The sequence below is a fragment of the Taurulus bubalis genome (genome assembly GCF_910589615.1).
Source record: "Taurulus bubalis genome assembly, chromosome: 19".
NCBI classification, from domain to species: Eukaryota; Metazoa; Chordata; class Actinopteri; order Perciformes; family Cottidae; genus Taurulus; species Taurulus bubalis.
The window spans coordinates 13,786,656-13,807,033 of NC_136607.1; the positions used below are offsets into that span (position 1 = coordinate 13,786,656).

At 40.2% G+C, this 20,378-nt stretch overlaps 1 protein-coding gene across 1 annotated transcript in view; it reads right to left on the bottom strand.

Annotated features, from left to right (window-relative positions):
* The window catches only part of astn2 (astrotactin 2), a gene marked incomplete at both ends in the record, with an annotated part of 231,808 nt that overhangs the window by 165,580 nt on the left and 45,850 nt on the right, over positions 1-20,378 (bottom strand). The window contains one exon of the mRNA XM_079235676.1: positions 759-1,170. Within this exon, the coding sequence (XP_079091802.1) occupies positions 759-1,170 (412 nt within the window). The remainder of the gene's footprint in view (positions 1-758; positions 1,171-20,378) is intronic.

Below are 20,378 nucleotides of genomic sequence, written 5' to 3' on the forward strand. Positions count from 1 at the left end.
ATGTGAACAAATGTTGCATTGCCTGAGATCACAGTGTTTAGATAACTTGTTTGGGATCTCTACAGCTGAATTTTTGGAAGCATCCCTTCCAAAATGTCTAATAATGTCTGAATAGCATTTTCGCCCTCGCTTGAAGTCCAGACCCCTGACTATGTTGAGCAAGGGTCAGCGGGCCACCCACTGACACACCTCAGCATCTAAATCGACCCAAACTGATGGCCCCTGTCACTTGACCTTTAGACATTACATTAAATGACATGACACTGCGTGACACACACAGAGCCGGTGGCTATGCTAACTGAGCGGGTATGGGTTCACTGCCGATGTGGTTTTAAAGGGAATTTAGCTCATACTCATGGAATACAGAGTTGGTATCATTACCAGCATGATGTAATGGCATGAGTCATACAAACCTGCTACATTTAGACTAAATTTAAGCAGTACATGCTGTCCTATCGAGAACATGGTCGGGCTGGCTAGAGCCAAAGTGAACTGTCCGGGCTTGGCCATCTGGGGAGCTGGCACGGAGCGCCTCCACGGATGTACAAATCATGCTCTCAGAGCCATCACTGAGCACAACAGACCGTCTGGGACAACTCAAATGATATTAATGTATGCTGCTCTTAGTTGAATGATAGAGACAAAGCCATCATCGTGCTGTTAATCTCAAAGCAATCACATCATCCATCTCCTTTATGCACACAGATATTGTTTCCATCATACTAAATAGTTTTTCAAGGGAAAGGTATTTAACCTACCTCGTTTTTCAAAATTGTGCTTAATATCGTTTTCCTTGCACATGATGCCGATGTTAACTCCGTAGTCCTCATGGACCTTCCCATCACTCAGCTTGGTGTGGAGCTGGTTGGGCGTGGAGTTAAGCGAGTGTCCACCCGTGTCATCCTCGTCGCAGTCGTAATCATCGAGAATGGGGGTTTCCCGAATGGGCATGCCAATGACCGAGGTCCCGTGCTGGTGCGTTCCCCGGGAGCCCCGGTAGCTGTCCCGGCCCTGGGGTCCAAGCAGAACAGAGGGAATGTAGTGGATCTCGTGGGTGGCCTCGGTGCTGGCGCTCTTCTGGGGGATGCGCCGGCGCTTGCACCATCGGTGACGGGTGTACAGGACGAGGGTGAAGAGGAGAATTAGGAGGAGGAGGGCAATGAGGCCTCCCTGAATGAAAGAAAAGAGAAAAGAAAGAAAAGGGAATGTGAGGGAAGCGCACAAGCACGACAACGCTGGTGTTCACACTTAATTGGTAATGCTGATATTCTATGTACTGCACGACAAAAGGAACATTTATTACACCTATAATGGAAACGGCTGCTCCGCTGTCACTTACAATGAGTTGAATAGCGATTAGCACCATTTACCACTTATTGAATGAGGTCTGGCAATCACCACTTCAATGAGTGAGCTCTCAAAACAACATGAAGTTGCTAACAAGGTCCTAAAGAGACCAACTAATTTGTGCCTCAGCTACAGACAAGTGCACGGGTCATCATACAGCCAATTATTTGGTGTATAAATAGGGAAAAGTCTCGAAAAGGATGCCAACCTTGTAGACTTCATAGAGCAGAGCTTTGCAAAGTCTAAAACTGTGCAATCCCAATACAATTTATGGGCATGCAGGTTTTCATGACATAATAATAATAACAATAATTCTTTTCAGAACACCAGGATGCACCTGCCCTTTTCACCTCACACAGTATCTTTGCTGTTGCTACCGCCACACACACACACACACACACACACACACACACACACACACACACACACACACACACACACACACACACCCTTGTCTAAATACTAGTTTTTTTGCTGAAAAAATAACCGATTTTTAGCAATATGATGTATGATGATTTAGTTGCTTCAAATGCAATTTCTTAGTCCATGTTTATGGTATTTTGTCGAGCCCCATCATAAGACCAAGGAAGGATCGTAAGTTGTGGTCTCATTTCGGGAGAGGAACAAAAATAATGAAACACAGGGCATCCCATGTAGCAATGGTGACATTAGCAAATCATTAGAAGGAAGGAAGGAAGGAAGGAAGGAAGGAAGGAAGGATACACACGTGAACTAATTCAAATAAACACATACAAACAATGCAATTTCTGTACAGCACATTCCATTTATGTAATGCTCAAAATCACCACTAATTCATTGTGCACTTTTGCAGATACACTGCAGCCATTCACATACATATGTAGTCACATGTACAGGACTGGATCTTTATGTCACACACACACCAATGCACCAGGGATATTAGCCTGTGTTGCCCTCTCTTTCTTCCAATGGTCCTTTCCTCCTCTTTCTGTGGCCCTGGAAATTCACGAAGGAGCATCACATTTCTCCACGGTTCAATCAATATCTCACAATCACAGAAACGCCCTAACATGCATGCCTCGGCTGGATGATAAAGTATATCCATATGTAGCGACAGAAAGGTGGGAAAAAATGGAGGGCGTGACTTATTCTTAGATTTTTTTTTCCCTGCAATGACATCCCACACGCGAGACGTAGTATTCGACTCAGCAAGGCATAGCAACCTAAAGGCGATATATATATATATATATATATATATATATATATATATATATATATATATATATATATATATATATATATATATATATATATATATATATATATATATATATATATATATATGCAGGATGTCAGTGAGAAAATGCAGGTTCAGCACTTTTGCAAGCATATATTTGAAAGGTGTGGTGATATTCACACATGCACACACAGATGCTCATCTGCATAAACTTCCGCCAGAGGAGCGAGAACGCAGGGAGCACATGTGCAAACGCAGACCCACGCACAGAAACTAAATCGAGACTAAGAAGACGAGAATCGTAAATAAAACCCACAAGAGATCATTCATCACAACATTTAAAATTCCATCTTCATGGGGAAAAACAAACCTCTTTGAAAATATAACTCATGCACTGCTGGGTGTCCATAAATCAAACCAGGCTGAGAGGGGAGGCAGCCCAGCGAGGACTAGCACCACGGACAAACGTGTTCATTAATCTCCAATAGGATGGCAGCTTTGCAGAAATGCAGTCCCGCAAACTCCCCTTCGTGCGAACTTCTACATTAATTCACCCTGAAGAATGGCAACAAAACTCATGAAGGCCTATGTTTCATTTTAGCAGCAGAGTGATAATGGAGTGACATTGTGAGGCTGTGCAGCGCCATTCAAGGAAACTGCAATGACAATAATAAAATGTTAAAATCGCTGCTGCAAATTGAGCTTTTGTCCATTTTCTGTAGTTTCGTGATGCATTTATTAATCTCAACGCTGCTGCAACACGTCAGTTGATTGTCAAAGGAATGTAGAGAAGGAGTTGTCCATTTGTCATGGAAACTTTGAGGAATGGCACCTTTCACAATTACACCATGCACTGGTAGGACATATTGTCATTTAAACCTTAATTACCCTCCGTACATTTAAATATAAATACGGCAGACTTATTACGCAAGCACCATTATAATACAGACTACCTAAAACCTTTACAAAGTTCAAGCTCTCCTCCTAAAATACTATATATACACACACCACACGTCAGCTTTTGCTTTTTTCATCTCTGTTAATTTGACTCTGTCACTTCTGTGCCCTTAAGATTCTCTCAAATTCTCTTTCCTGTATCATCTCACATTGTTTTCCTCTGCACTTCCCACCGTTCTCGCTTTTTGTTCTTTCTCCTTCTCGATTACAGCGTGTCTGTCTGTCTCCATTTCCCTTCATGTTTGATCACATCTTTCTTCCGCTCTTCAGTACAACAGCCATATAAATTCACACTGGCAGATGTAGCCATGAGGGAAAATGGGTTTTCTGTTCATCTTCAGACCCTACAAATCCCTGCTGCTTCAGTCCTAAGTGACTTCACGGGGAGGAGATTGGCTGGAAAGCCCATAATTCAACTCTTTTTTGTGTTATAGGTTTATTTCAGACGGTGATTATTTTCCTTTGCGTGCATTCTTTTTTCCCCACATAATGCTTCCATTTCCCATATTTGCGTGTTATTCTTTCCTTCTGCTTTCTGTTCTCCTATCTGTGCCCTTCGCCGTTAGCCTTCTCTTGAAAATTTCATTTTCTTGCTGTGCCCGCTTTTTACATTTCACTTCCTATCCAACCATTCTACCTCTTTCCTCTCCACTGGGGATCATGTTGCCTCTTTTCTCCCCTGCCAGGCCCATTTGCAATGGTTTCATCCCGTCTCACCTTTTTTTTTTATCCTCAGACTTTTATAGATTAAATATAGAATTTGGCACCTGCACTGAACTATTCAACACTTCCCCTCACATTATTTTTACAGACATAATGGCTGCAAATTCCTCAGATTAAGCTATTACCTTGGTTCAGCCATGACAGTCATCTTCAAACCAAGGACAAAGAAGGACAAAGGCAGGTGTGTGCTTTTTTGGTGTATATAAGAAATTGTGAAAGTCAAAATGATATGGGTTGAGTGCACAACCCTCCGAAGTAACCTGCAAGTAGTGGACAAAGCTATGAAAGACTGAGTTATGAAAAAAAAAAAAACATAGATAGATAGATAGATAATATATATATATATATATATATATATATATATATATATATATATATATATATATATATATATATATATATATATATTCTTTAAATCATGCTGCCACTATGGCTTGTTAACTTTTTTTTTTTTTATGCAGAGCTTCATGGGAAAGAACACAATCTCCTGATGCTGTTCTTTGGCTGGGTGAGAAAAATAAATCCATACCATGCAGTAGAAAATATGACCACAATACAGTATAGTAATTTGGTTTTCTCTCCATTAAATACACATTTTACTAAAATATCCACCGCTATGTGAAGTCCATGAACAGGATTTTCTTTTTCCAGGCTGTTTTAGAAACACAGTTTATATGTTTAAATGAGGGTACATTTAATAAGTAATATAATACTAAAGTAAGATAAGTAAGAGGGTTAGGAACATTGTTGGTAGTTAAGATTCAAACATATGACTCATATTAGGATAATGCTCTACCAGCTGATGATGGACGGGGTCACCCAAAATCACATTTGATTAGATAAATGAATGCTTTAGAGGTCAAGATGAGTCATCATGACTAGTTTTTTTGTTTTAGAGGAAGAGAAAAGAAGAGGATATTGTTGTAAGAATACGTATACAATGTTACATAATCAGCTAATAACAAGAGATAAAAGAACAATTAACACAGAGACGCAGGATCAGAACTTGGAAAATACGTTTTTCATTTCCTTGTCTGTCAAATAATGAAAGTTATCATAAGGTCAACTCACTAACATGCAAGGCAAATGACTGACTGCCTTAACGTCCCTATAGGGACAGTAAAGCCAACCACTGAGTTACAGTCCAGCTTTTAGTTCTCGGGGTCATAGCGAACATATACAGAACTTCACTTGCTAAACTGTGACGCTATATAAGAGCCCTTGAACATGAATACCAGGTCAGTCAGTCTTACTAGTTTATTCAGGAGGTTAATAAACCCACAGCAAAACCTCATTGGACTGGATCGTTGAGCTGCAGTTAATGTGAGTCAAAGATATTCACTGATTTATTGCACAGTCCCTCTCAACATCTTTGGGAGTCTTTAGAATAAGCCATGCAAGTGGAGCCCGAGGTGTTTACTAACTCAGAACGGTCAATACAGTTTCCTGATCAGTAGTTGATTTAGTTGTTTGTTTTTGTTTAGTTTTTGGTGAAAGGAATAGTTTAGAATAGAAATGGGGTTGTCTGAGGTGCTTATTCATAGTCAGTGAATTAGCTACAGAAGATGACGCTGATGATTTTGGAAACGAAGGCAGGAGTATCAACCCATGAGCACCTCTGCAGGGAAACATATTTTAGCCACCAAAATAATTGCTTTGCTGCCTAGCAGGAACTTCTGCCTGCTTCTCCAAACTGAGTGTGTGCCGACTGACTATGGATACGTACCTCAGACAAACCCGTTTAAAAAATGTCAAACTATTCCTTTGAAAGAGGAGAACAATATGATATTCTCTTTTAAGTTACTTATTTCCGAGCAAAGCAGGTTATCTTGCATGTCATATGGTCAACATTTACTTTTGCAACATCTGGCAAAGATGTAGCAACATCAAAAAACAAAGTTGTTTTTCTCTGGCATTCTTTCTGCATAATTTCTGTTGTTTTGTCTAATCTCTGCAATGTGACTCTAATTCTGATGGCATTTCTTCAATTGAGGACATAAATAGCACAGTCACCATGGATCTCTCAGATGTGTCACCTCTCTTTGGCACATTCAGAGAAAATAGCATATGTCGAGGCAGACGCTTTGCCACATTGTATATTACAAACATTAGTGAGCAGCATTGAGTCAAAGTAAGCGACATTAATTGTAAATATCATCATTTTGTATTAAAAACGATCTGATAACTGCATAGTCATGCATCTGGTTATTCACCAATAAGATGAAATAGTTTGCATTCAGTTAATTACCCACATAGGAAAAAAACTCAAATGTATATTTTGAATGCACACAAAACTGTGTATTGTAATCACGGTTATTACCAAAAGTTATCTAAAATATATAATATAAAAAATTATATAAGACCAGAATCAGGCATTTAAAAAAAACACATATGGTAAAACGTGGAATAAAAAGATGGAAAAGCAGCATTAAAAACATTGTGTGTGTAAAAAAAAATGTACCTAAATATAATTGTGTGAAGCAATAGTGTTTATATTCTTGACCACAGTACCTAAATATTGTTGGAACACGATGCAACCTTTCTATTGTCTCTTTTTCCTCTTCCTTTGCAGTACACGTTTCAGAAAGAGTCAACAATACGTGGCCTGAGTAGAAGTGGTTCTAAAGATGTAAACACACAAATTGTAGCCAGTTAATTGATGGAAGCGTTACTTAATCAAACCCTCAAAACACATCAAACTCTTCAACAGCCAGGAAGTTTGATGATCAATTATATTGACTTGTATATGTACTTTGGCACAACGGTCTCTCTTGTGATCCTATTAAGCGTCTTTGTGCATCGAAACAACAAGACTCAGAGCAAACACATCCAACACATGCTCTCTGGTTAAGCCACCATCTGTGCACAGTGGAGGCTGCGGCTCACTAAACCCTAGCATCCATCTTTTTCCTGTTCCAGGGGAAGATTGGACTGTAGCAATCTTTAGGGTATTGTTCAGAGTAAATCCTACTGTGACATAGTCACATGCTGAATTCAGAAAGTCAAAATAGAAGAAGAAAAAAAAAAAACAGTGTGTGCGTTACCACAAAAAGCCACAGATGACATTCCTAGAAGAAACAGCGAAATGCACACAGGTGTACACGCAGTCCTACACATGGACTGCTCACATATACAAACAAACACACCCTCTTTCTGTGTTCATGCCACTGTGTGTCAACAACAACATCATCTACCACTCTCTGCAACTCTTTTTCTGTCACCATCTTATATTTGTCAGCCACCCACTCTTTGTTACACTGCCCCCCCTCTCAGTGTTGTATCGGTTTCTTCCATCCCTCTCTCTCCCAGCAGGAAGTTAAAGTGGCATGTGCCTTAGCATCTGCTCTCCATTTTCTCCGTCCAACTAGAAGTCGCAGCGTGAATGACAGGACTTGGCTCCCTGGTTAATGTTTCCTCTCGGCTAATTCACCTTGGAGAAGCCATGGCTGTCCATTACCTGGACGCACAGAGAAATAACTTACAGAATGGTATTAGCAGCTAAACGGCTATTAGCGTTTAGCAGCTAAACGGCTATTAGCGTTATGCCAGGTTCAGACTACACAATCATTGTGTCGCTGTGTTGGATTAAGCAAATATAGTCACGATGTGTCCTTGTGCCTTGGCAGAGAGAATTGACGAATACACGATGGTCTCTGACCAATCACAGCTTGCCATCTTTCCCAACCTGCATGATGTCATCGGGAAGGAGTTGCTATAGGGACCGACTTCTGGAAACCACGATGTAATCAAACAATGGCCCCCGAAGCAGACTGTGACCTCTCCGATGTTTCGCGGTTCCACCTATCAGCACCAGCAGCATTTACTTTGAGAGTCTTAGTGGCAGTTTCGATGCATCAGCTCTATGTGCACTCGGTAATTACAGCGTTTGTTCGGTTGTTGACAAATGTAATGTAGAAAGCCAGCAGTCTTCAAAAGGCCGATGCATAAATGGGTGTTAAATCTCGATTGGAAACGTAAAGTTTTTTGATGCCAGTGAAATAATCTATTTTGAAATGACGGAAAATCATTTGAAATAGTCTGCAGCCCTGGCTATGTAAATCACTAGAGAAATTACACTGACGAAAAGCCCGTACCTAATCATAAAATCTGATTACGCTGTGATTGAAAACTGAATGAAAATCTCCCACAGCTTAACTGGAAAGCACTAGGTCGACCATTCCATTATGTTACCCTCGCCATGGGAACTAATACATGTTTCCGTCATCCGAGTCCCATTCCTTCATTACTCCACTTCTCTATCCTCCCCTTTTACATGCCATGATGCTTCATCCCACACAGGGAAAAGATTTGAGGCCAGATAATGCTGTCTTGAGCCCTGACCGTGTGAATTATAACAGAGAATTAGGGCTGATTTGCTGATATAGTGCAGCTGCCCACCCAATACCTCTCTCCCAGGAGTGTTGTAGCTTTAGCCCATGCATGCCCTACACCCACCACTTTCCTCTCTCAGCCAGACTAACAATAAGTCAGCCCAGCCCTGTACAGAAGGATGACGTCTGAATCTGTAGATTACAGAGATGAATGGCATCTCACTTCTTCTGCAAGGGTAGTTCTTCATATATATGCAGTGCTTTTTTATGTTTAAAGGAAGTAATTTAAAAGCCTGTCTTTACAGGCCATGCCATTCATTTAGCAGTGCCAAACATCCAAAAAGGCACTATTTTGTACAATGTATACCCACCACAGTGTGATTGAAAACTTCAGAAGCGTTGATACTTATTTGCAAATTGCTTGCTATTGTCTATATATGTCATAGCATGTAACCAACACATCTTGTTTTGCTAGCTGGTTGTCAGTGTTGTATTTGTTGTAAAAAAAATGATCTTCCAGAATTGAGTAGTGTCGACTTAATTGAAATGTTACTGTGACAGCCTGTGAAATAAAAGACACAGTAAGTTTTAGGAGCATGATAGCAAAGTGTTTTGGTTCAGTAATGGAGGAAAACTGGACCTCTGCATTATCTCTTATCTAAGTTTGGGGAGCATCGCTGATAGAGAACATCAGTATTTACTAGAATCTACAGGGGACATTCAGTTAAACATTTCCCATTATACCACCCAATGGGCATTTCAAAGTATAATCAGACATATTTGTTTTGGTCGTCCTTTGAATGAAAACTGTTATCTTTGGTTTCAGTATTCAGCTAAACTAAATTATATATATATATATATATATATATATATATATATATATATATATATATATATATACCCTGCCATTAAATCTACAAAATTTAAATAAAAATAGATAACGTGTGTGTATGGAGAACATTAAAAATAGATGACTCAATACATTAGCTGCAACCCATGAGGGAGTCCTTCAAGGAAGAACATTTAGCATTTTAAAACCACGTACATATAGAAAAAATGGTTCTGCATTAGATAATGGCTCGCCTCTGTTTTTTCCCCCTATTGTAATAGAGCTCGGGTATATTTCTCAGTATAATGACATCCCATGATGCTCACTGTTTGCATGGTAACCAGATATAATTGCCTGATGACCATGCACGACTGCTTGCTCATTACTGTGGCAAATTAGTACTGCTGGAAAAGAGGAGACTGCAATGCTAACAGCACCACCCACCAGCACTACATTATGGCTCTTCCTTTGGCTTTTATAAGAGATAAACTACATCTTCACACTGAGGCAGTGGAAGCCAACTGTAAGCACACACGCCCGCCTCGCTGACATTTCAGAGAAAGACATGTGATTAGAAAGGTAATGCCAATATTTGCAGTGGTGTCACGAGGGGCCAATACAGCCTCAGTACAGCTGTTGATAACAAGGCAATAAGAGGGCATGGACAATGAGACCCTTGGGGTGACTTTGATTGAGAAAAAGGAAGGGCTGAAGAATGAAAGGAGCACCGAATGGATTTTTGCTTTTGTTAAGATACAGGCATCAGAGTGTGGACAATGGTGCATACTTGTAAAGAGCAGCATGTGGGGGAATAAAGGTGGACACACACACACACACACACAAAGTAATTTTGTTTTTCTATTTAGCTTGGGGAGGGGTGCATACTTTTTTAAAATGGGTTTCAAGGCTTGCAAGGATTACTCAGATTGTTCTTTTTGCGATGCCGTCAGAAGCAATTTTGTGATATTTAACAGAATAAAGAAAGGATGAAAAAAAAACATACGGCTAAAACTGAAATTAAGATGAATGAATTTGCTTTCTGCTAGAGAAAGAAATATCCTTGCCTTCAAAGCTTTTGAGTGCAATGGCGCTGTGTGTGATTATAGGGGTTTGTAAGGGTTTAGTGTGTGTTGGTGCTGGTGGTAACCACCATCAGAGGCAGCTTGGGCTTCAGCCCTTGTTATATTCCCTGTCGTCTAGCTTGAAGTGAGGCCTTTATTTGTATCTGCAGCTGTCGGCCAAGTGTTACCACAACAGCTTGTGAGAGTAGACCTGTCAGCGAGCGCCAGCAGCTGAAAGGGGAGCATAGTCTTTGTCCATTTGTGCCAGATTCAATCAAAAACTAAAATGCCTGGCCATTCGCATCATAGCTCCACCCCACTTATTTCACGTTATTCTGTAGAGTGTTCCGACACTCACTTTGACTTAGGCCCGGGGGTAAAACATAGACTTCTGAGGGGAACATGTCAGTTTCGCTGCCGTGACAACAGGTAATAGATTTTTATTGCTTTGAAAATAAATGCTAATACCAGGTCTGCATAACTCTTCCGAGCCCAATTCAAACAGCACAGATGTTCGCAATTGGTACTAGAGTCATCGATGGCTGCTAAAAACACATCTGCTATTGTTAGTCCTAAGGGGAGGGAATTTAAGCAGTTCAAATATACATTAATGGAAAATGTTCCCAATACTTTAGTCACTGTGCTTACAGGGACCATAAAAAGAACAGTCAGAATTGGGTTAAATCAATAGTGAGACAAAAAAAGCAGATGAAGGGGGAAAAAAGCCATTGGTCGGCCAGCTTACGGCAGTTAGTATTGCAGAGCTTGATGGTGCTATCTATAGGGTTCATAGAGATTAATTAGATATGCAGTGAAGATGGTCTAATTCCCAGTAGTAAATATCTGTGAAGTGATCAACATATAAAGAACTATTTCAACTGAACATCCTCATTTGCTAGCAATTGAAACTTAATGTCCGAGTGAATAACACTAGTTTCGACTCTATTGCACAAGAGAGAGCCATGAAATGGCTCGGGGGAAAGCACACACCACAAATACCATGTAAATATACTTATATATATATATATACTTATATATATATACTTATATATATATATATATATATATATATATATATATATATATATATATATATATATATACACATACTTATATATATATATATATACTTATATATATATATATACTTATATATATATATACTTATATATATATATATATATATATATATATATATATATATATATATATATATATATAAAATTAGAAATCGTATGATGCTGAATACAGTAATGCAAATTGCAAACTAGTTGGTACTTGTTCCCACTCTACAACAGACACATGTATGTGCTTTAATTATGATTAACAATCCTGAATGGTTTGAATTGGCTATCACAATATAGTAACTGCTTCATTGTATTACGCTTTACATTTTGAGAAATGCAGAAAGGTCAATTTCAGATCTGGGTCAGGCTTATTGTTATTGTTTGTAAATGAGAGATGGTGTTTTCTGTTAGTTAGAGGATTGGAGTTTGCAGTTTACAGATGTTTTTAAAGTTCCGAGGGGTTGCAACTAGATATTTCTACAGAGACCATATCACTGATTGTTCTGTTTATTGGTGTTCAAATCTACAGTTTTACCAAGAAATCGTTTACTTTTTTATTTCCCCTGAACAATATATTTATTGTAGCAGGCTTTCATTTCAATTCACCCACCAACACAGTGGTTACAAATTAATAATGTAAGTCATTCCATGTACAATATGCAATTAAGTGGGTATGTACAAATCTTAGGTAGCATAGTTATTGTATTACATTATTGTAATAATAATAATAATAATAATAATAATACATTTATTTTATATAGCGCTTTTCAAAATGCTCAAAGACGCTTTACATGGGACAGAGACAAACAGAACAAAAAAAAACAAAAAAAGAAAGACAATAGAGCAAACAAACAGAACATCCCCGGCACAAAAGAAAACTGGAGAAGCTGTGCAGATTGAGTCCTGTAGTGGAGGGTAAGGAACAGGGGCTAGCAGGTGAAGGCGAGTTTGGAGAGGTGGGCCTTGAGGGCCCGCCCGATTGAAGACATGGTGGGAGCCCGACGGATGTGAACGGGGAGGGCGCACCAGAGGAGGGGGGGTGCAACAGCTGAAGGCCCTGTCACGCCAGGTCCGGCGCCCAGTCCTGATGGTCTCCAGAGTGCTCTGTGGCTGCAACGGGGCCGACGGAGAAGTCCCAGTGCCCCGATGGCCGAGACGAACAGAGGAGCAAAGAAGCTGTTGAGCTGGAGGAGCCGCGAGGTGGAGAACTGCAGAACCATGCCAGCCCAGAGCAGCAGCAAGGAGCACGGACAGGAGTGTCCAGGAGGGAGCCGGTTGGCTCGTCGACAGCCGTCGGCCAGCGAGAGACCACCGGCCAGCCAGCTAGTTGTCCAGGGAGTAGATGGTAGCCATGAAGCGCAGGTGAAGCGACAGGCACGTCAAGACAATCCACAGCAGGCAGGTGATCGGAGCAGGACAGTCGAGAGGCCATCCAGGCAACGCGCCTGAGAGCAGTAGCATGGACATGGTATCAGCAGGGAGCCGGCTGGCTTGTCGGCAACCACCAGCTAGCGAGAGACCGTCAGTTAGCCAGTTAGTTGTCCAGGAAGTAGACGGTAGCAGACTAGAGCAGGTGCAAGCAGGTAAGCAAACAAATCCAGGACGAAACGTTGCAGTAGAAAGTAGAGTACGTTGAATGAACTTAACTACACTGATAAATAAATAATACGGTACAAAAAACAAACAAAATAAACAAAAAACAAACAAAAATGGTGCCAGACAGAGCGGCGTTAGTACTTGCCAGCGTACCCGTTACCTAGCAAATTGTATGCATCTATATCCTTTCTCCACACTTACAGGATGTAACCAATTATGCTCTCCACATGCATGCAAGCAGTCAAAAGTACATGCATGAACACAGTTATTCAATAATCTCCAGGACCACATTTTTCTTAGGTTCCCCGAACTCCTGGTCTCCATCGGTAACTGTTACCCAGGCAACAGAACAGACAGAGAGACAGTGGATGAATGCGCAGAAGAGAGCAGGGGAAAAACAAAATAAAAGATTGGAGGAAGCAGGCACTTCTACCTGAGTTTTGTCTCTATTAATAGCATTCTTCCTTTTTCACTTGCACAGCCGGTGGAAGTCTGAAGAGAACTAATTTGCTTTGGTCATGACTCTTGGCCAGCCGAACAAGTGCTCTATTACAATGGTTTGTCTTTTCAAGCATGCACGTGCTGCGTATATGAAAAAGGGACAGCCCGATGTGTACGTGGTGTATATCAGTAGGTCTGGACACGTTAATGTCTGTGAATGTTCTCTGAAGAGATATTTGTTAAAAAAGGTGCTAAATTGGAAATTCCCAGCCTCTGTCTATTGCCTCCGCATAGCTCTTAACATAGTGACGGCATAGCCCTCTATAGTAACAGCAGAACCACAGTGGCAGTGGCAAATCTTGAGTTTTGAACATAGACTGTATATAAGGAGTGGACGTAATCATCGTGATGTCACCCTTTAAGGTTGTGGACCACCAGTTTGAAGCCCTGAGTTTGACGATGTGGCCGTCGCCATCTTGGCTTTTTCAAGTCAACAAAAGTTACCATGTTTGGAATACGGAGGAGTGACGTAGCCGTCGTATACAGCTCTTGTAGTTGAAGCGACCTGTCAATCACACTACGCTCGCCCGAAGGCATACTCCCACTTTATGGTTTATTTTTCTCTAAATGGGACCATGATTAACTAAATGAACATTGTGATGTTTTGTAGAAGATCATAAACTCATGTTTACCGAGGTAATAATTCAAGTGAAAAAATAGGGTCATTTTCTGACAGATTTATATACAATCTGACTTAGTTTTTTGCAACAAGAGCAGTCGCCCCATGATGGCCAGTTGAGAGAATGCAGGTTTTAAGACACTTCCACATTGGCTATAATCGTCAGAACCTGAAGTTGCCACCTGGGTTCTGACCCTGCAGTTCCAGTTCAACCTGTGCCACCAATTGACAAGAAAATTAACAGTAGCAGTGATTTTAAACTGCCATGAAATAAAACAAATTACTGTAGTTAGTAAGTTAAATAAGCAGAAGACATGAATTATACTGCAGCTGTAACATCTATTGCCTGCAGGTGATGTTACAAGTACAGCAGCTATTACGCCCTTGGGCAACTTCAACATACATGCCTACATCATTTCCTTAGATGGTGCAGGTCTGACAATGTTCTAACAGCTACAAATGAGTGCACTTGTACATTCTGGGTAGAGAAACTAACCCTCGACATACTGTGCATCTAAAACACAGATGGCTATGAAGTGCATTGGGTTATTACCAAAGTATACCCAAATAATAACTGTAACAGTGTAAGCGATCAATTTCTATGAACTCCAAATGTATTCATTTTGTATGACTTAATTCAAGAGGCAAAGACATTGAATCCAGAAGCGATGTGATTTCTGTGCTACACTCATGTCACAACCGAAGCCTGGACCCGAGCCACCGTGACAGTGGCACAGTCCTTGAAGCAGCAACACAGCACCTGACCATGTGTTTAGTACCATGCGGAAATCTGGGAACACAACCGCTATGAATGAGAACATGCGGGAACCATGCCAGGAAGCTTCCGTGAAGAGCTGCTTGTACCGTTCTCTCTCCTACGGATACAAGTAAGAGACGGAGCCAGGGCAGAACACATAAAGAACATCTTGACCTACTGCATTCACATACGGTGTCACTCGGTGTAGAAGATTATAGTGCATACAGAGGTCTGTAACAAGGGTTCTGTCCTCCATATGGACTAATTAAAGGAAATTACACGTCTTATACTTGCCCCAAGTGTACTAAAGAGCTCAGATACATGCTCTGAGAGAGGGGAAATACCTGCATAGACAACTGTAAAAACATGCACAGGTATATGTCATTTATATATGATGGTAACTCCTAAACTTTTCTAAAACTGCATACTACAGATCATTGATTAAAAGAGTCATCTTCATTTTGACCAACAAAAACAACAACTTTGAATTAGAATTTTCAGAGGAAACATTTATTCCTGGCTGATTTTCAGAAACTTGCAAGATGTCCCGTCATTTAGGATGATGACGAATTCAGAGGATGAACACGGATTATTTAAGAACCTGATGACTGAGCTTTGCAGCAGACATGAATTTATGAGGAGAAAATTATGAAACACCATCTTACTTGTTTCCTAATGGCATCCACAGTATCATCCCCAACAGTATGCTATGACACTAATGGCTCTGGTTAAGAACAATTAGCGATGCGGTGAAGCAGGGCTTTCATTGATTTACTGGACAGGTGGGAAAGGTGTAGACTAACTTGTTTGTGTGATGTGAAAGCAATCCACACACCCTTTAATCTTTCAGGCAAGAGTATCAGTAGGAGAGGCTAAATACAAATTACCCAGGCTGAGCGATACAGGACCTAGAGAAGAAACCTGGAAATAGTAAACACGGCATGTGTGTCCTATTGACGGTTAAGTCTTTATTCTAGCTGTAGGGCAAGTTTTAATGTTACCACAATGCTAATGTTTTCAGGGACATGCAAGGTAAAACAGTTTCAGGTGTGAGAACAAACTGTCTTTCAAAATGACCCCAATGACTTCCAGCAGGAACCAGAAGTAACAACGCCCAGAACAGGGACAACACAGCCCACTCCTGCAACTGGGCACATTTAGAGAGTCCCAGTGGATGACAGGGTCGCCTCAATGTGACTATTTTGTAAAAAAAAAAAAAAAAAAAAAAAAGAAGAACGCTAACTGCTGTTCTTTATGTGAACATCTAATAGCAGGTTGAAGTAATTTGCCAGTAAGCCACCAGACAAGGATTACTCTTCCAAATGTATAGAAGTACTAGAAAACATAAATGGCCACATTAGTGACCGGGACTCCTGGAGGAGTATTACTGGGAGGAAAATCCACTCGGTAGGTGCGTTGTTATCGAACATCTGTGCTAGTTGTGGATTGTCTATAATGAACACCATGCGAGGAGGTCAGAGCAGTGGCATCGGCAGAAATGACAAACATGGACCTGAATATGGAGAGCATTGGAGTTATACTCAGTAGCCATTACAGACGAACCATGAAGGCAGTAATCATCCGAACTGTTCATGTCTACAAAGTCTCCTATGCTAGCTCCAATGGATGGTTGGTGCAATACATTATGTGTGCTCCAATATAGCATGCATGCAGTAGAGGGTTTATGCTTGTATTGAACACATTAGCTCGCTCGAGTACCAGGGAAAATACATTTAGCTTGTGTGGTCGCCAGTGATGACTAGAAAAATACATTCCATTTGTTGCACAAAACATGAAAAATAATCATCAATTGTTGTAGAACCCTTTAAAAGGTTGTCAATGTTTCTGTTTTCTTGTGTGGAATAAGTTCATATACAGAAGGTTGACTTTCAGAAGACCTCAATTGTCAGATAGGGTTTAGAGAACACTGGGGAACCCCCTCAAAACAAATAAATGATGCCCCTGTACAGAAGGCAAGAGATTCATCAGTGGAGAGAGCTCAGGGCCGCTCCCCTTGGTAGTAGCAGAGCTAGAGGGAAAAGCTGAAGGCCCTGGATATTGTTTGGTTGTTGCAGATCGACAGCCTCTTCAATGTAGTGTGAACTGGAAAACAGTGCTTTGTTTTCCACAGGTGCACAATAGCCAAAGACAGCGACGTACATGTCTTCAAGGCTATGATGCCATGTTGGTTAAATGCCTGAAAGTCTTTCACTGACTGGGCAGAGTAGGACTCGGGCATTGTTGGAGGTGATGGCTGAGGCACAATGCCACATTGCTTTGTTAGCACTTAGTTGACAGCATTGAAGGAGGTTCAAGGGGAAAAAAAGTTGCTTATCTTCATGAAAGATGAAATTACATTACTCAAATAATCAACATGGGAAGGAAAATTGAATAAAATGTGCAATCCTTGTGCCACTAATCACTTCTCATTGTGCTTTCATCATTACACCTTAACAAAAAAGGATTCATCAATATTTATCTACTTAAATGTGTTTGTACTCTGATCAAATTGAGAACTGCCTCACTCCATGTGTACGCGCAATAATTTGAAGGAGTAACTATTTGTCATTCAATCACAGTTCCTACACAACACAACAAGGTGTGTGGATTATCTTCAGTAAACAGGTCCGGATTTCTGAAAAGAGACATTGCTGTTCAAATGTATTGCTTTTCTTTTAGCTTTGAGCATCACAAGCCAATATATTGGAGAGAAGGCAGACATCTCTAGGCTGATATCTCAGATCTAGACAGATACATAAAAAGGAAGTCTAAGGAAGGAAAGAGAAATATGTATTTTTGTCAAACCAGAACCTTTGATATACCTCTTAAGCCTTTAATGTAATATGCAGGTAGAATTTAAGTGATACATACTGATCTGTAAGGATGTAAAGGAGCTGTATTAATAAAGCAGAAAAACAATCAGCTCCCTAAGCAAATAACTGTATTTAAATAATGACATTATTATTATTATAATATCAATAATATATATCATTCTTGAAGTTTTATGTCAATCGCTTAAACTGCAAGCCACCAGATATCTTAACTAGCACTGATCTTGTATTCATGGTACATTAACAGACACGTGTAAAATCATCAGAACCAGAAAGGTTTGCCGAAAACAATAATAAGCTTGAAAGGAATTCAAACCGAGCTGGCTTGGACATAACCGTAATGTAATAATTTGAAATGTCCTCACCCGCAGAAGCACTACGGGTGCCTGTGTCGGGGCATTGTGAAAATTAATTAATTGATGTAGCCTCCGATTCCACAGGAGCCACGGCTGACTCAAATGCCCAATGACCCAGCACACTGATGGCCATATATCACCAGTGACTGCTTAATTATAAAAAAGGAAGGCATTTCAACCGTGTAGCTTGATCTTCATGCATATCTATCAGGACAGAGATAAGAATATTAGACCTCCCTTCACATTGTGAGAGTGCAGGCATATGAAATGACACCGTTGTATGCTACATTTTAAGAAAGCATTGTAAAAAATTAAATGTTTTCCATTCATATTTTATAGGCGTATTTTACTTAATGTCCAGATGGTCGATGAGACGTGCCTAATTTCCACTTTGTGTTGTCTTATGAACAACCATCTAAAGGGAATAGATAATTATGTGCCCTAACGTGGCATATGAAAGGCTCTGAACTGTCATCCTTTATTGCATCTCATTTTGGTAAAATACTACCTGTCCTCCCAGTGAACTCAAACATGTCCACTTCTTTGAAAGATCTTCCGCAGTGCTCCACACAATATGACTGACTGCCTTTTCCTCTGAACTCCATATTCAAATTCCCACTGCATTATATCATTCACAGTACTGATGAGAAAGAAACACAATTATATCTCACCTATAATTCTTTTTTGTGTCACAAAAAACATCTTATATATATATATTGCATCATGCATTGTGCGCCATGGATTTTTTTTCTTCTGGTGTTGAGGTTGAATTGAGCGGAGAAAATTGCTTTTTCTCTGTGATCCGTCATAGCTGTGGGGTGGGGGCTTTGTTTAAGAGCTGCTTCAGCACATCTCAGGGGTCTGATCAAACCAGTGGCGTGACTCTTTTCGGGAGGCAAACTGTCTGGTGTTAGATGTTAATGTTTTTTCGCCATTGTATGTCTACAGGGCTGAGGAAGTTCTTTCTGAAATGGTTTAAATTATGTCAATCATCTTCGCCCTGATAGTGTGAACAGATAATTGTGTGTGTGTGTGTGTGTGTGTGTGTGTGTGTGTGTGTGTGTGTGTGTGTGTGTGTGTGTGTGTGTGCGCACGAAAGAGCTAGCAGCACAACTACCAGAGTCGACCAATCAACGAGTGTGTGGCTGCAGTGAGACAGTGACAGTGATCTGTGAACTCCAATGAAGCGCTTCCCTTATACTGATATATGGAATACTACCCTTCCTGTGATTATTAATCAAAGTTCGGTGCCAGCTAGAAAATCCCTCAAAAAGATACAAATCAAAAAGAGCCAAGCAAAGACTGAAGTGCAAGTTTGACAAAAAGCCAGCTGCACAAATAAAATCCTTGCAATAGTTGCTGAAGTGCGTGTGATCATTTTGATGGCACAGAGCAAATCAAATTATGTCAGATAAAGGCCACCAAGCACGGCAGGGGAGCAGAACGTGGTGGAATGCCAAGATAAAGCAAAAAAAGATTAATTGTACTGCAAAAAGTGCAAGTTTTCAATTTACCTCACAATCAGACAATTAAACTGCTATGTGAACTAAAACAACAACAACACATTTATCTGATTATTTCATATTTGTTTTTTAATGCAGTACATTAAAGGGAGTTAAATACATTATCCATACGCTACTTTTTTAACTGACATCAAGTGCCTTGATAGTGACAGCTGTTTTTCAGATGAGATGTTCTGTGCATATGTGATCTCAAGAAAACAATGTTTTGCAGCATATTCAATCTAATATAATTAATATAAATTAGATTACAATACATTGTCACTGTAGCTCAGTGGTTCTCAAACTGTGGGGTGCGGCGGTATTACAGGTGAAGGTGATGCAGATTAGATTTTTTTTTTATTTTATTTATTTTTTAAGAGTCCTTTATTAATCCCACAGTGGGGACATTATTCTCTGCATTTTACCCATCCTTGGTAATTAAGGAGCAGTGTGCTGCTGTGAAGCACTGGGGCTTCAGGGTCTTGCTCAAGGACACTTCCACATGGAACTATGGGGAGAACAGGGATCGAACCGGCTACCTTGTGGTTTCAGGACGACCACTCTCCATGAAAATGATAACTTTACATAGTAATTTTGTACTATGTAAAGTTATCATTTTCATGATAACTTTCATGATACATTTTCAAGTACACAGACATGAAATGTCATTAAGAAATACATGGAG